We start from the raw sequence: 17,525 nt of genomic DNA on the forward strand, positions 1-17,525 counted from the left end.
TTTCATCATTTGCTATAGCTAGTTGGTAAAGATTGACGCGATCAAAATAAATAAAAAACGGAGGATAATTTTAAAAAAATTGGTGCCCTTTCACCTGTCGCTCACAAGGATTAGGCTGACAGAGCTGCAGCACTAAGGCCCGGGACAATCACCATCATTGTTTTTCATGTTATAAATTTACTACAGAGTCCCCTCCCGCCAGGGCGGGAGGACTCTGGCTTGTGGACCTGCCAAAGAACCAACAGCCCTGCTTCACGATGTGGGGAGAAGATCATGTTCTTTCTACGGAAAACCAATATTGTTCCCAAGAGGACTCCCTACTGCCATGGTCTATTACCGTTCCCCTCCTCCTCTTCTAGGAATGATCACGTGATCCTGAGAATACTGCTTTATGGGGAATATTACAGATATTGAAAGGTCTGGTCAAGCAAAGAAAGAAAAGGTTTTTGTTCATCCAGTCTAAATAGCTTTTTTGCCCCAACCATATAATGTCTGCCACAATGTAGGGTGACTACATATTGGCATTGTTCTTTTCTGTTGCTACTCACCCATTTATCCCTCTGGGGCAAAAAAAAAAGAATGAATAAAACCTGAGAGAGAAAAAAAAAGAAATATTGAATGTCACAGCTTCTCCAAAGCCTAGATTGTAGGAGTAAAAAAATGATGTCTGGAGAATCAAAAAAATCTGTGACCTTCACTAAAATTTTGTGACTTTTTTTGGGACTTCTGTGACTTTTCCAGGACTTCATGACTTTCCTGTGTTGGTAGACACCGTTTTACAGAATTTTGGACTAATTTTTAGTCATTCTTTTCTTTATTCCATGGTTTACTGATTTTTTCCAACAAAATAACATGTAGGCTGTATTGAAACTTAATTAAAAAATCTGTGTGGAATCTTCTAGGTTTTTAAGTCTGATTTCACATGACTATATTCACCTCGCTTCACATCTTTCTTTTACTGGTCACAAGATATCAAAGCAAAGGAACACACACACACACTCCTTACCACTCCACCCAAAAACCCAATTTTCTTTTCTTCCAAACTGTGTGCATCTACCGTCTCTAAAGGGACATTCTACTATTCCAGTGACGTCACAGGGGATTGGGACAGAATACTCTGTCTTTGTCAGACACTAACCACAAAATGGTTCAAGCAACCATTTTTAAGGAAAAGGGAAAGCTTGTATTATTTCCGTTCCTCTGTTTCAGTTTTGTCTTTGTGGAAAAGAAAAGGTTACATCATTTCCATTCCTCCATTTCACTTTTTCTGACATGGATATGGAAATTCACTACCCAGACTAAAGAAGTTTCACTTCAAAAAATTACAATCAGCAAAGTCTAAACTTTTTTGTTGTCGCTCAATGCAGTAATATCATTACCAGTACCACACACTGACTTTGGTTTTTCTGCAGGCAGCTGGAGTTTTACCATATCTTTGATGACTTTGTTATCACCTAGGATGGCAGCTGCAAATACTACTACTCAGCAGGAAATACAAAAGGTTGTGTGTGTGTGTGTGTGTGTGGTAGCACACCATAGTCTCAATAGACAGTGTTTAAAAACTTGATTGCTGAAATCTCAGTTTTTTGTCTGGTAAAATGTGTTGGAGATTCATGTTTCTCTAGCATTAGTGTCCATTTATTTTTGAATATAAATGTAGGTTGTGCAAAATTTTTCCCATATCCAAAAGAGGTTCTTATGATTGTTTAACTATAGAAAAAAATTATTGTGGTGGACTTATGAATGCCGAAAAAGTGGGGAATAAAGTCACATTGTAAATCTATATTCAAACACTCACAGAAGCTACTGATATGGTAGATAAAATTGGGCTATTGAAGCTCAGAAATCGCATCTTTCATTCTCTAAATCAACTTATTTAAGATTATTCTGAACATAAAAAATTAGAATTAAAATTTTAATTTATATATTTTTTGAAATCTGGAAGACAATTATTATCATTTTTTACACATATGAATATAGTATGAATACATGGAACAAATGAAATATAGTTTTTGAGATTGCTTACATTTCATACACACACTAGTTGCAACAATGAAAAAACTCACATAATAAGTGATAGAAAAAATATTTTTTATAATTATTAAGAATTTTAAATTTTTTGGGAAGTATTTATTTACTCTATATTAAGCAATAAGATAATTTGAGTTTTGGATAATTCCAACTTTTTTGCTGTCCCCTTGAACTTTGAATTAATCAAATCTGACTGTATAGTCGCTATGATTTTGACCAGAGATTTCACTTGGGTTGGTTTACAAACCTTATCTCCCAGTTCATCAACAGAAAAAAATAACAGCTCAGATCAAACACTTTCATTTTATCACACACCAACTCTGGTCATATCGCCATGTAGCAATTTATTCAGGATCAAGTTGGGTCAGAAATCTATCTCTATAGAAAAAGTTGTTTTATATTTCAATAATCATCTTAAGCACAGAGGGAAATTTCAATAAGGGCATACTGAGTACGTTTTATCTACTGGTGGTCAACTCAGGTTTGATGGGGAAAGAACAAAGGGTGTCTACCTACCAAAAGAACTACCAAATACCAAAGCAACAGCATAGCAATAGCGACACATAGCAATAGTGGGCTCAAAACAGGGCAAAAGAACCGAACAATGTTGAATGGAGTGAGGTGTAAGCGATTGAGCAGTTTGTTCCATCGGTTCAATGACCAGCGTTGACTGTTGAAATCTGCAGTTTCCTGTCGGAATCGACACACACAACCAGACACGGATGTGCATCAGAAGAAAACACTGTCTAAATAGACAATGTGCATGAATGAGCCCATTTCCATTGAGTAGACAAAACATATCGGCGCAGGTAAAATAAAAAAATTAAAAGAAACGTTTCTTAAGATTTTCCAATTCTGACAGTCAATGTCCCATTCATCCATGCAAGGAATCACAGTAGGGGGCTGAGAGGGTTCCAGCCCAGGGACACAAGATAATTCTCAATTTTTTTTCACACTATCAATTCGCTATATGACGCCCGTGAAAAATCTGGCCTGGGCCCTACAGAAGGATGTGGTTCTCAACCTTTGGAATCTCGGGGCACAGTTGATTTCTTTTTCTTGATTTGAAGACCCGACCATACACACGATTAATTGTTAAAAACTAAATAATAAACCACTGACCGCCCGGACTGCGGGGCCTGGCAGTTGAGAAACTGCACTAGCCACATTCCTTTGTGATGTTCATTTTTCCCCCTTACATAGCTGCCAACTTTTGAAAATGAAAATTCGGGAGATTTTCGCGCACACCCGTATTTTATGCTAAAACCACTCCCGAATAAATACAATAGGGATTTTTCCAAATAAAATAGGGATTTTCCAAACATAAAAGTTAAAGCGTAGGGAATAAAATCCCTACTCAAAAACTGAAGTCAAGTTAAAATAGGGATTTTACACATATGGAAGTTAAACCCTTGGGAATAAAATTCCTACGCAAAAAACAAGTGAAATTGGAGGCCAAAACTTCAATGATGTAAAAATAAATATTGTGTTCAATCAGAAACGCTGTGAACAAACATTCTGCGCGAATACAATACAAATGCCATTTTTTGAATGCCCTACCTACTACTGCTACACCACACATGCACCCCCCCGCCCGCGGAACCCCCAACGAATCGGTACATGCGGGAATGTGCGTGTACGTGTAGTGAAACCTGACGTGAAGTTTTTTGTTTCTCTGTAATGCTTGTTATGTGTAGTGCTGCCATCTGCCACCAGTTTTTCTAACTATGAGTGAAGTGTTATGATTGAATGATTTATCGTTGTAGGACTGTTGCTCTCTGTGACGAGACTTTTAACGGGGAGATCGGCTCGCATTTGCGCCTTGAAGTTGGGAACCACCGAAAACCAACTTCAGCCGACCACCACTGTGGGGTTCGAACCCGGATCCTCGCATCGCGAGTCCGTCACTATAACCACTCGACCCCAAAATCATCGGAAGATGAAGGAAAACACCGTCAATTTTTGAAGGACACTGACTTTTTGTGACACTTGCTTGATGTTTTTTTTTTCACTTCACGACTGATGATGGCAGTCTTTCCATGACCGATGTTTATGTCCGTAACACAACTTGTACAAAAAGGAAAAGTCAGCCCTCTTCTGGAACGTTTGATGAAAGGAAATTCATCGGAATAAGTATCTTTAAAATTGATTAAATATGTTTTTGCTTATCATTATTCATGCTTTGTTATATCGCACGTACGTAACTTCAACAAAAGAAATTTTGACCACATGTGCATCACCATAATCTTCAATTATTATCCAGGACTATTGGCTGCTAAGCCATTTCTTTGCACGATAAGACAAACAACTTTCTTGTTACCATCAGAGGGTTTTGTAAAACTTCCTTAAAAAGGGAATTTCCCCATTTACGACATGTGACGTCATTTCGAATGGGAAAAAAAGAGGCTTCATGCCTCACAAGAAATTCCTTAGGGATTGTTTTCATAAGCGTGGATTTTTTTTTAATGAAGTAGGGAATTTTTAGGGACAATTAGGGATTTTTGTGATTTTCGTAAAAATTCGGGAGATTCCCGAAAAATTCGGGAGACTTGGCAGCTATGCCCTTACTTCAGTGCGAGGGAAAAAATCACCACGGCCCTGATTAGATCAACCCAGGGCTCTTCCAAAAGACTGATTTCACATATTTCTTTTTCTATTCACATTTTTCGAAATCTGATATTAGACGCTTGTTATTTGCTTGCCATGCTAATTGTTATTTATCATTGTGCTTTGTTGTCTGTCTCAGATCGCAAACTTGCCACCATATTCCAATGGTTCTCTTTTGTCAGCTGCCTCCCTTGCATAATTCATGGTTAATAAATGGTTCATTGGCGGCTAACCAAAAAGATTGGCACATATTTTTTATATAAAAGAACCACATTTGCAACAATGCTCTTAGGAGCCTCGACATACACTTCTAGAAACACTGGTATTCCCTTAAAGTCAGCGTAAATGTTGCTTCGCAACACATTTACTGGTAAATGAGTCAGATGTTTGTATGCTCTCTAACTCTCTCATTCTTTCACATGTGTACAGTGTACAATTTCGTCATTCGCTATAGCTAGTCGGTACAGATCGATGCGATTTTAAAAAAATGTATGATAATTATTTTTCAAAAAAAAAACGACTTTCTTCCTTTGCGGGGGGGGGGGGGGGGGGGGAAGAAAGAATTTACGTCTTTTCACCTGGCCCCCACAAGGATGGGGATGACTGGGCTGCAGCCCCGAGACCTGATACAATCACCATCATTGTTTGTTTTTTCATGCTATAAATTCACTACAGGCCCCCCCATCTTCCAGTGAAAAATTTGGGCCCTGCTCCACGATGCTATGGAAAACCAATATTGTTCACAAGAGGACTCCCAACTGTCGTGCCCGTCAACATCCCCCCCCCCAAGAATTATCACGCGATCCTGATAACACTGCTTTAGGGGAATATTACAAATGTTGAAAGCAGGGGCGTAGCCAGAAATTTCGTTCGGGGGGGGGGGGGGAGGAACCAAAGTGACAGAACAATGGATTTGGCCATCTTTTTCCCTTTTTACGGTCATTTTCTCACATTTTGGGGGGGGGGGACCAGACCCCCAAGTCCCCCCCCCCCCTCGCTACGCCCTTGGTTGAAAGGTCCCAACAACCAAAGAAAAAAAGTACTTTTTTGTTCATCCAGGCTAAATAGCTTTTTGTTCCACCTATATAATGTTTGCCCCATTTTAGGGTGACTACACCAGGGTTTTTCAATCGGTGTTCTGCGGAACTCTAGGTTTTCGTGAGAGTTCTTTTGGGGTTCCGCGGAATCAAAAGGGATGGAACCCCAAAAATCCTGGAACCCTGGTAGTTTCAAAAATTTTCTTGTTACTATTTCACCCGAAGCAATTTTTTTTATTTCTGTTGAGAACAGGTACTCTAAAATAATTCAGAGAAAATATTGGGATAATTGACCAGTAGGAGACAAACAATATTCGTGCTCGCTCCTTTCTTTCATCCCATTCTCGCATCTCGCAAATAACCGAATATTCAGAAAAAATAATTCTGCCCCGTAAAATATGGTCACACTATGTGTAACTCATAAATATAGGCCTATATATATATATATATATATATATATATATATTTTGACACTTTTATCTACTGCAAGTGAGGATTCTTGTTTTGCACAGTGAATGTGGACTTTTAGGACCCCCTGTATGTTGAAGAAATATTCAAAATTTGTTAAGGGTTCCACGAAATAGCCTCGTTACCATCAAGGGTTCCACGTGAGCTTTAATGTTGGAAAACCCTGGACTACACTACACATTGACATTGTTCTTTTCTGCTGTTACTCACCTAACTATCGCTCCCTCCAGGGCAAAAAAAAGGAAAGAATCCTGAGAGAGAGAGAAAGAGAAAAAATATTCAAAGTCACACCTTCTCCAAAGCCTAGATTTTAGGGGGAAAAATCAAAAAAAAAATCTCTGGAGAACCTTAAAAAATTCTGTGACCTTCACTCAAACTCTGTGACTTTTTTGGGACTTCCATAACCCTTTTCTCATTCTGTGACTTAGGACTTCGTGACTTTTCTGTGATGATAGACACCCTGGAACATTTAAAACTAATAAAAAAGATAAACACTTAACTAATATAAAAGTTATTTTTACTTTGTTATGTTAAAATGTTTTACAATTAATAGTCAGATGATGTCTGACAGACACAAAATTATATTTTGATAAGCAGAATCAAAGCTAGTGAGCAAATGCAATGCTAACATACAGAGATCTAAATTGACATGGAAGTTACAAATCAGCACAAGATCCTAATTTTTTTTGCACCTAATTCCTGCTGAATTCTTGTTGGTAACAATTTGACTACTGAGAAAGAAATTATAACAAAATAGAGAGAAAGTTGGGAAAATTGACTTCATGTTTGGTGATTTAGCGCTTAGTTTAGTGACATTTGGCATTTAATACACATTATCTACAGACATTGGTGATTTCATACTTGTTGTTTGGTAACATCATTGGCGATTTAAAACTCATTATTAACACTGATTATTTGTCGAAATAGCACTTTCGCTGACAAATCAAACATTTTGTTTAGATTTAGCACAATGGTGATCTATAATATAATCCCTGGTTGTTTCTGCTGGTCGCTAAAGTGTTTTCTTTTCTGAATACTGACTATCATATGTGTTTTTGAGCTGGAAAACCAGAATAAATCATCTACAGCCAACCACCACTGCATGATTGTGGGTATTAATCAGACCTTTGCAATTGGAAAGCTAATAAGTGGCCATGATTTTCAGGGATAAATTTGAGCATGGAAACTTGTTTGAAAAACTTCAAAAACAAACATGAAAAATAAATTTCAGCTTTCTCTCCCAGATCACGGCTTTTCAGGGAGTTCCTGACTTTTCCATGACAGTAGACATCTTGTTACATATTGAGCATCTACAAATATGTCAGTCGAAGTTAAAAAATAAACACCATTAATTGCACATTGCAATGGCTTAGATTCATTTTGAGCAAACATATCAAATCAAAAAGCTCACTTTTTCTAAGCAACTAATCAAAATGCTGCTTCCTACTTACATGCAGACACTCAAATTTATTTTAACCACAATGCTTGATACATATGAAAATTTTTCTTAGAAGCAGATTGCTAAGCAGCCAGAGCATATATAATTTAACTGAATGTTTTACAAATGCAGCAGCTGCAGCTACAGCAAACATCTTTAGAGAGTGAAAGCAAAGTTGGTCTGGTCTAGTTTTTTGTGATTATATGTTTTTCCATATGAAGGAGATTCTAGTTTGTTTTTATCATATTTCTGAAATTTTAAAATATTGAAACATCAGATCTTAATGTATATACCTTAGCAAGCTGATTCTTCAGGCCACCAACCGTTTCATTTGGATTGCATCGAATAGTATTACGGCAAGTAAGAACTTCCTCCAGTTTAAGATCAACAACCTGTACTTTCACTGTGGACCCTGAGCAAAAAAATAAAAAATGAATTATGCATCAACATTAATATCTCTGAAACTAAAATAAAATATTTAAAAAAAAAAAATGTTTCCAAATTGCTCAGGTCAAAATATATATCTTCAATCAGGGTAATATTGATAAGCCTGGGAGATTGTGATGAACACAACCTTTTCGCGCTAGTGGTGAGTACTCTACAACAGTCGAAGTGAGTGAAATAGGTAGTGGAATGTGTTTAAGAGAATCTCTTTGCAATGATGGTGTCAGTTCTTGCCAGATTGATCAGGTTATGATGAAGGTTATCAGGAAGCAAACAAGACTCTATTAATTCTGGACGGACGGACGGACGCACACACGCACACACACAGTCAGTACTTAAATATAACTTCTACTCTGCACACAATTAATATTAAAATTTATGCAATTCGGGTGATTATTGTTTAATTCTACAGCACCTGAGGATGATGTTGCCAAAATTATTTTTGTTTTTTAGTGTTATCACAATTTTCTGTTGCTAATCACAGAAAATTTGGTATTTTGGGGCGATATTGATCAGGCTAACATGCCACAAAATTACAAAAAACTTGTTGGTTCTGGGTCCCGGGTGAATTATTCAATTGCAGCAGTTGAAAGAGCTGTGACAGTGGTCAGGAAGAGCATGTCAATGAGGATGGCTGCTGAGAAATTTGGCATTCCTTTCATCACTCTAAGGAATAAGGTGAAAAACCTGCACATCAAGTCTTCTGGTAGACAAACCGTGTTTCTCCCAGCGAAGAAAAAAAAGTTGATCGACGCTCTCATAACAAGTGCCCGTTGATGGATGCCGATGAGGAAATAATAGTGAAATGATATCTCAACAGATTGAAGTGGACAGTGAAATGCTTCACAAACAATATGCCTGGGGCAAGCTGGTTGCAAAGATTTTTAGCCGGGAATAGGGAAATAACTGTGGGACCCTCAATTAATGATGATCCAACTGTGGAAAATTATGAGGAGGACAATACCATTGGAGATTATGTGTTGGTAAATTTTAAGGTGGGCAAAATATCCAGGATGTTTACTGGGGCCATTACAAAGGTAGGTACTGATAAATCAACCATCAGATTTTTAAAGAAAATGTCAGCAAACATGAAAAGTTTCGTTTTTTCACCTGTTGTAGATGAACAGGAAGTTGATAGACAATCTGTTGTAAAAAACTGAGGGAACACCAACTAGGAGAGACAGGGTTATTTTCAGCAACCTCGATCCCAATGGTGTTGAATGATTTTCAGTTTCCAGTCTAGTTTTCTTATTCAATTTGAATATTTTTGCATTTATTTGATGTTTGATGAACCATTGCTATTCTGGTAAAAAAATTTATCTTTATTTTAAATAAAAATTGCTGTGGATCAATTGTTTTTTTATATATATATATTTTTGCTTTAAAATAATCAGTATTGCCCCTGAAAGATGCAGAGAATGATTTATAGTGATTTTAGAGGGTGATCATTATCACCTTCTAGATATGGGGTGGTACTGATCATTTTAAATTTAAAATAAAAATACACCTAAAAGAATTCAAATTTCAAAATCTGATACAGGAAATTTTTTGTAGAATATTGGAGAGTATAAATTATTTTGTAAAGAATTTTGATATAAAATTTATGGTACTTCGGATAGAAAAACTGTAAAAATTGATCACTCACCCCAGTCTACGATAGTTGATTAACCTAGGCTTCGTCAACTAAAGGACATGAACATTCACTGGTGCACATGGCCGGTAAGGAAGACAATCAAACTGATGATTTGAAAATACTTTTGATGATTCTTGCATTGATTATTAATGTGCACCCTTGCCTTATAACAAAGAATATTTCCTACTATGTTAAGCACCAAAGTTGTTTCATACTCGGGATGATCAACTAAACCGAGCCATATGGTTTACAGGGTGTCTACCATATACCAAAAGCAAAATTTGGTGACTTTTCTTTGATCTTTTGTCGTTTAAAAAAATTAACCATGCTGGACAGTTTTTTCATATCAGTTGTTCCCGAACTGCGAGTTGTGACCCCCCCCCCCTGGGGGGTTTGTGTTAATAAAATAAGGGGGAGTCTTAATGAAATGTGGGGAATACAAGTGAATTTACATAATATAAACATATGATAAGAAATCAATTTTAATCTTTTGCAACTTTTCGCAGGGCATGATGTTAATACATATATACACGAATGTATTTTGATCAACAGTACAAATCTTTGATGCTGGGGGATGGGAGGTCTGCAGCCCCTTCATGTTCCCATGCATCTCTGCCCATAGTAAGCACTGCCTTACAGCATAAACAGAAAGCAAATTTCTTTATCAGAGTCTTATTACTGAGAAATTTTGAAATTTGTTCATCTTTGCAGCACCACAGTACAGTCATTTTGTGCCCATAATGGTTTATTCAAATGAAACCTAGTAAAGCTAATTACAACTGAGAATTAGAACACAGTCCTCAGTTGTGTCGAAACTAGGGGTGCTGTGGGTGCTCAAGCACTCATAGCAATTTGTGACATAGGTCCCAGCATCCCAGAATTTATTTAGCACTCACTGGTTCAAAACACCTCCAACGCCCCACCAGCCCTGTTTTTTTTCAATTTCAACTAATTTCCATAGTATTGAATGTCTCCCGTAGCTCCCTAGTTCATTGCGGCCGTCAATAGAAACTACAGACAATCCGTACCAGTTGGCAACTCTGCATATGACAATTTCCAACCATAGGAGTTGGGTGGGAAATGAAGGTTCCATCTATCAGTGGTCACACTAGGCTTGATAGGTAAAGAACTAGTCTTTCTGATGTTCTTGCCTGGATTCAAACCCGTGGACCTTAACGGTAGCCTTCAAGACAAGCATCTTACCACTGCGCCACTTAAGCACATTCCTCTCTACCTGGCCTGGGAATAAAAAAACCTGACTTAAGCCTATTGTAAACCTTCCAGACCTTGGCCTATTCAGGTGAATCCCATTCCAATGAAGCCACCTATCAGTGAAACCAGAAAGCTAATAAAACGTGAGCTGAAGAAAGGAGAAAATTTTCTTTAAGCCTGAGTTGAAAAACTGATCCTACTCCTAAATGTCCTACTAACCCTTGGTAGTACTGCCACATCTGAACCCTACTCCCAAGTGGATAATAGTAAGAACCCAGTCCTCTGACAGAGACTCACTAATATTTGCTCCTACCTGGTTCATTCCCACCCACAAAACTACTCTTGTCCTAGTAAAACTATGCCTATGGGAAACGTTTCGAACATTGATTAGTTTCCCCCTCCCGGAAGACAGCAGTGCTTCAAAACCCTGGAAGTCACTACAAACTGTTTCCCCAATTTCCCAACCATAGAATCCCTGAATGATTACACTACTATCCTCATTCCCGTTCACCTCGTCTACAACCACCCATTCCCCCCCCTCTGAATTGCCATTGTTCATAGAATACCTGCTCTCAACAGCTCATAATAGAGCACCCTTCATCTACTATCAAATTCATAACAAAACTTTTCTTCGAATGAATTTGGATGCAAGTGTCAATGATATCGCTGCATCAGGATCCACCATATATTTCTGTCTTAGGGACTATCATAACTTACACGCTTTTTATCACACAACTGTTTAACTTGACAGCATGAAAATTCTAGCATTTTTGTATTGCTTGTGAATGATTAGAAATTATTTTTATTGGAGCAAGTATATTCATCCAGAAAGATGGATGTGGCAACACCTGGTGGTTGAAGAGGTTGGATGCATGCTGAATTGCTCTATTCTTTACATTTTTGCAAAAATAGAGATAAAAAAGAAATAATGCGCTTTTTATGATTTTTTTATCAATAACTTACCGATATGCTGATCTCAGCAGTTGAATTTAGATGTTGTGTTGGTCATTTTTTGCATTTATAGTGGATAATTTTCCCTAAAATGAGTAAATGTGTGAACCAAAAAGGGTCATGTAAAAATGAAAACTCATATTCCTCGTCATATTCTGCTTTACTTATTTGCTGCAGCAATATGCATGATGCTGCTACATCGCTCTGGTATTGAACTTAATCCAGGACTGTCACTCCAACAGATAATGAAAGAACTCTGTCATTATAGGATTTTGGTTTCAAGCTTCAAAGAATTTTGGAACGTACCTCACATACTGCAATTAATTTGAACTCTAAAAGACCACTGGTTTTGTCTTCACCTGATCTAGCAACTAACAGTCAATTTTCGAAATGTAAGTGTGAGAATTATTTTTTTAGAAATCAAGAATTCAGTTTTGTGTAATACAAGTGGCGTTAATGATATTGAATCGAAGTTTGAAACTTTTGAAAAAACTTTGCTTAAACAAAGTCAGTTGTTGATAACTTGTAAACAATCAGCAGGGTTTTATTGAATCAAAACAAAGAATTGGAGTCCCACTCTTGGAGATTCCACTCTTAAATGGAAACTCCTCGATCAGGAGTAATACAGGTATTCAAATAACCTGATTTTCATGTCAATCAAAAACTCTAGCTCAAGAGAAGCTGAAAAAAACCACCCCGTACGTTTGCCCACATATGGTCTAACATAATCACCAGTAAAAGTGATAAATGTTGTAAAATTTATTGAATTTACCGAGAGGATTGGTGATTATGCATTACCAACATGCTTTATAAATTCACCACATTTACCGTGTCATAAATTTAATTCCATATATTTTATCAGTTTCAAAAAACCTCATTTCAAATATATGAAGATATATATCCAAAATTTCTTATTCAAAATGGATTAGCTGCCACCACCCTCTGTTTTGAATATGTCAGGTGCCACTTCATTACTTTATTTCCATGTAAATCCCAATTAACCTACCCTACTCTGTAGCATATAATCGGTGGATTATACGTTTAAAAATAAATTATGTTGAAATAAAAACAAAACGTCAGAAATTAATTTCTTATTGCGGATCAAAGTTGAACGAAAAACTTTGAAGCGGCTTTAGTGTGGTTAAACCACAGCGTCTTATCTACAGCTTCTTTTTTACTGAGAGAGGTTTGATTAGTTATAATTACATTAAAAATTTATTTACAAAAACATATATATTTAAAATATTTTTAGATAGGATAGATGCCAGTACAAAAATTGACATTTTCTCCACGAAACCATGTTAAACCCCAAGAGATATCGATAAATGAAATTTTCTCATGCAGGTTATATACAGCTGCAGACTATACGATACCTTTTCCCCCTCAAACTGGCGAAGTCTGCATCTGCAGATTATAAGCAGGAAAATTTGATAGGTTTTGTTTAATTCTTATTCAAGATTCACATTGAGGACAGAAATAAAGAGAAAGAAATGACTTACCTTCAAAAATTACTTTCTTTAAGATGATTAAAGTTCTTACAACTTAAAGAAAACTATTGCAACAAAACTTAAAATAGAAAATTTCACTAGGACCATCAGAATTTCATTTCAATCAAATTTATATTGAGGTTTTTGGCCCTTCTTGAAAGTTGGTTGGCATACCTTGTCAAGCAATCTCAGCATTGATTTGTGATTACGACCTTCCTGCATCCTTTATTGGCTGACTGACCACTTCAAAGCAGGGCTATCACAAGAATATCCCCTCGAAAGTGCTATCAACCTTCCCCACATCCCCCTTTACGAATTTGAAGTGTCAACAGTCTCTCGCGATACATATATATTATTATACGTATATACACTATTGCTATTTTAGATTTTAACAGCAATCAATGTCCCAATCCCACTCGAAAAATCAATAAAAAATGGGGAAATAAGTCTTTTTACATTCCTGACCCGACAGATATATAAGTAGCTGTGTCCAGCTTCCTATATTATTGTTAAATTGTCATGCTTTGCCTGATCTTTAACAGTGACACATACAAGAATTAAAAATGCAATAATCATTGTAACTTATTATTTGTTATGTTCTGTTTTAGTTTTTACATTAAAGCTTAATTAAATTCATTAATTAGTAATCATTGTTTCAAGCAACATTTTTGTATCCACAATAAGAGAATTGTCACAATCTCAATCCTAAAGATCATTTATGTTAGAATTTTTAAGATTCATGGAATTTAAAAAAAATTATTAATATTTAAATAAATAAATAAATACAGTAAAACAAATTTCAGCAAACTTTAATTTTTCTTTTTCAAATTTCATCTATAATACAAGACCCACACAAATGTGTGGTGTGCTATTCAAAAAAATAGTTCGATTCTTTGCTCAGACATAAATATATGTCACATTTTTGGCATTTCGTCCTTCTCTTACTGCCTATCTGTCTACAAAAACTAGCAAATTTGAGACATCTATTACAGGCCAAAATGGGCGAAATTGACCTTTATTTGGCAATACATTTTTGTTGGGGGATATTTCATACTGCCCATCACTATGTGGATATATATTCCAAATATATATTTTTTTAATTCCATCTCTTTTGCATCAAGTTTTAATTGTTCAAGCACAAGTTTTTTGAATTAAATGCTATCTGTAAACTAAGTTCAATAAAAAAAATCAGTGTAAAAAACTGTTTTCAATTTTAGGATACAAAAACTTTTCATAAATTTTTTTTAATGTATTAGTTAGCATAAAAAACTGCTTTAAAATGATCATAAATTTCAAAAATAGTTCAAACAAGTGTGTCATAAAAAAGAAATTGTGAAATTTCAAGACAAAATAAATGAAACAAAATTTCAAGACATGCACAACTGTGCATGTAAAAGTTTTGAACTTTATAAGTAAAGAAATAATTCATCTCATTCAAATTTTTTCAGCTAAGGTGATGCAGGGTATATTTTCATTCACATACAATTTTTTTTCTCCAGAATTTTATTGCTAAATTTTATGTAATACATCACACTTAACACTGAGAACCTTCTGCTAGAAGCCATCTTGTAAAAAACAGCAAGTCCAACTTCGAAAAAAAAAAAAAAAAAAAAAAAAAAAAATCTTCGGTGAGAAAAAGCAACCCCCATGCTTGTGTGTACTGGGTTTAAAAGTGTTATAGAACTATTGATGCAACAAAAATCTATATATTTATACAAGCAACAGGCTAATCTTGGGCATTAATGTCTCCATACATATCGTCCCCTTATGTCAGAAGCATGAATGTGCAAATCTTTACTTTTTGCATTTTTCAGCTGGCTGGATCCATTATTTTGCTATATAAGTTTTGTTAGAAACACAAATGCTTTAACCCCTATTGAAGCACATGTTACAAAGCATTTTGAAATGACACTACATTCAGACATCATTTCCCACGTTTTGGAAATTTGCACACTCATGCTTCTGGCATGACGGGGATGGGACATATATACTGCAGTATCTTATAGCTAATTGTCATTGCATCTCAATTTGCTATTTAGCAGTGGTCTCACAAGTTGATAGGTGTTCTCAACAGTTTGTCTGATTACTTTATTTAACTTAAATATGTGAAGAAAAATTCTCTTCTTCTTTTGAATGATCACTTTGAACTGAGTTGCTCATGTATGTTTTGAGTCACTTTTTTTCAAAAATCTATCAACATAAATTAAAATTTTTTTCAACATATATTTTAATTCAAAATTCAATGATGAAAACCTACCTCCAGGTATATATTCCTGAAACTGACTCTCAGGCTTTTTGATTTCCAATAAAAGATCAAACTTGTAATTAGACTTGACTCCACCTAGTATTTCTCCAATCGGTGCATCATCCATTCCTTCAAATGAACACTCTAAGGAATCATGAAAATCATCGTATTTTACAAGCCGACAACAACTCAATTGTACAAGTGAATCCAATCCCATAATCTGTAAATGAAGAAAGCCAATCATAATTTTTATGATATATTAAATACAAATAATGCAATAATAAATAATACAATATAATGCAGTTACAACAAGCCAGTGCCTCTGCTAGGTGGCTAAAGGAAAAATAATTTCTAGTAGTTGTTAACTCTAGAACAACAAAAGTAGCCACAAAGCTACTTCCACATGAGGTTACATCTAAATGGTTAACCTCAGGTTATATTGAAATTACATGACTTTTCTTATCTTTTTAATACTAGTGATTTCCTAGAATATAAATGTTCTAGCTTCTTAAATTAAGTGGTTAAACAAAGTTCTACCTAGAATGACTGTGTCATAGAGATTATGCATTAATATGATTACAAAATCTAATGAAATTTAGAGTGCTCTTATACACCTATAAATATTGGAAGGATAGGTATTTTGTTGTGTTAGCTGTTTTCAGTAGCCATTTTGTAAAAATCACAGGTACACTTTTGAAGAAGCTTGTCGTTATAAGTTATCCGATTCATATAGCATTTCTATGGATCTTGATGCTTTTATTGCATTGTTATGATTATCAAAAGTTTTGACTTCTATTGAATATCCAAGTCACACAAAATGAAAAGCTTCCCAGTTTCTCACAATTTTATCAGACCTTGACATTTCAGACTCTGCTAACTGATGAAATACTCTGCTCCACCCTCAATTCTCAGCTACTACCCTCTTTTCCTTGAAAATCATAGGTTTAGTCTATAATAAATTATATCAAATCTGATAAACAACTATTGCCCTGTAAGAAATGTTATCATTTCATGCAATAAAGGTGAAAATTTTAGGTTGTTAAATTTAACGAGTAATCTCTTAACTAGTTGGTTTGTGATACCTGCAATGAGATATAAAATCTTTTGATTCTAAATACCACATTATTACATGTCAAATAGGTGTTTGATGTGCTTGGAAATCTCACCAACTCAAACTAGTGAAATGATGCAGATCAAAACATGATGTTGATTTACCTGATCTAGACAAAATTAACTGGGATAAAGAGGTGTCAAATACAAATATAAAAGCCACAACAGATAAAATGCCTAACAAGGTGGCTGAAAAAAAGATGCCCATAAAAAATATGGATGTCAAATATACATTGAAACTATACCAAAAATACATCAACCCAATAAGAGCGATAAAAACCGAAAATTATGATAAAATATAAATATACTGCCCATGAAAAATTAAGGGTTTTCATCTAAGTATAGATAGCTTCTTGATTTATCTTAATATGTTTATCGTATTTCTTTTTAAACAAGTCAATTGTATTAGAATTATGATCCCCAGAGGTATATAGGCTCTATTCCATTTATTAACAACCCTATTGGAGAAAAACTCCCAGCGACACACAACCTGGAACTGTCCCTTACAAAATGATACTAGCATCCCCTTGTCGAATCAGTTGATTGACGGTGTATTAATAGATCATCATACACAGTCTTATAATTTCCTATCCATATCCTCTTCTAACAATATTCACACCCTTTGGACCACTTTCAATTGTATTATAAACAAATGCTTAGCTACAGTACCAATTAAAAAAGTTTCTTCTTAATCCATGAATCACCAGAGATATTATTCATCTAAAGAGGAAAATACGCCTTACCGCATTCAAATATAAAACCAACAAATCCAACTCACTTAAATCTGTAATTTCAGCCTCCACCCGAGACCTCATTTCCGCCCAAAAGACAAAATATCTCTGTTATTCAATACCACATTATT

General features: G+C 35.4%; 1 protein-coding gene across 1 annotated transcript in view; it reads right to left on the bottom strand.

The window, feature by feature from the left end:
* Usp47 (ubiquitin specific protease 47) overlaps nt 1-17,525 on the bottom strand; it is a 507,668-nt gene that overhangs the window by 191,383 nt on the left and 298,760 nt on the right. Inside the window, exons 20-21 of the mRNA XM_089246367.1 lie at nt 15,566-15,773; nt 7,875-7,993 (exon numbers count right to left, since the gene is read on the bottom strand). Of these exons, the coding sequence (XP_089102493.1) occupies nt 7,875-7,993; nt 15,566-15,773 (327 nt within the window). The remainder of the gene's footprint in view (nt 1-7,874; nt 7,994-15,565; nt 15,774-17,525) is intronic.

Source organism: Pholcus phalangioides, unplaced genomic scaffold (genome assembly GCF_987345545.1).
Source record: "Pholcus phalangioides strain wild (caught in Gottingen) unplaced genomic scaffold, Ppha-v1.0 ptg000017l_1, whole genome shotgun sequence".
NCBI classification, from domain to species: Eukaryota; Metazoa; Arthropoda; class Arachnida; order Araneae; family Pholcidae; genus Pholcus; species Pholcus phalangioides.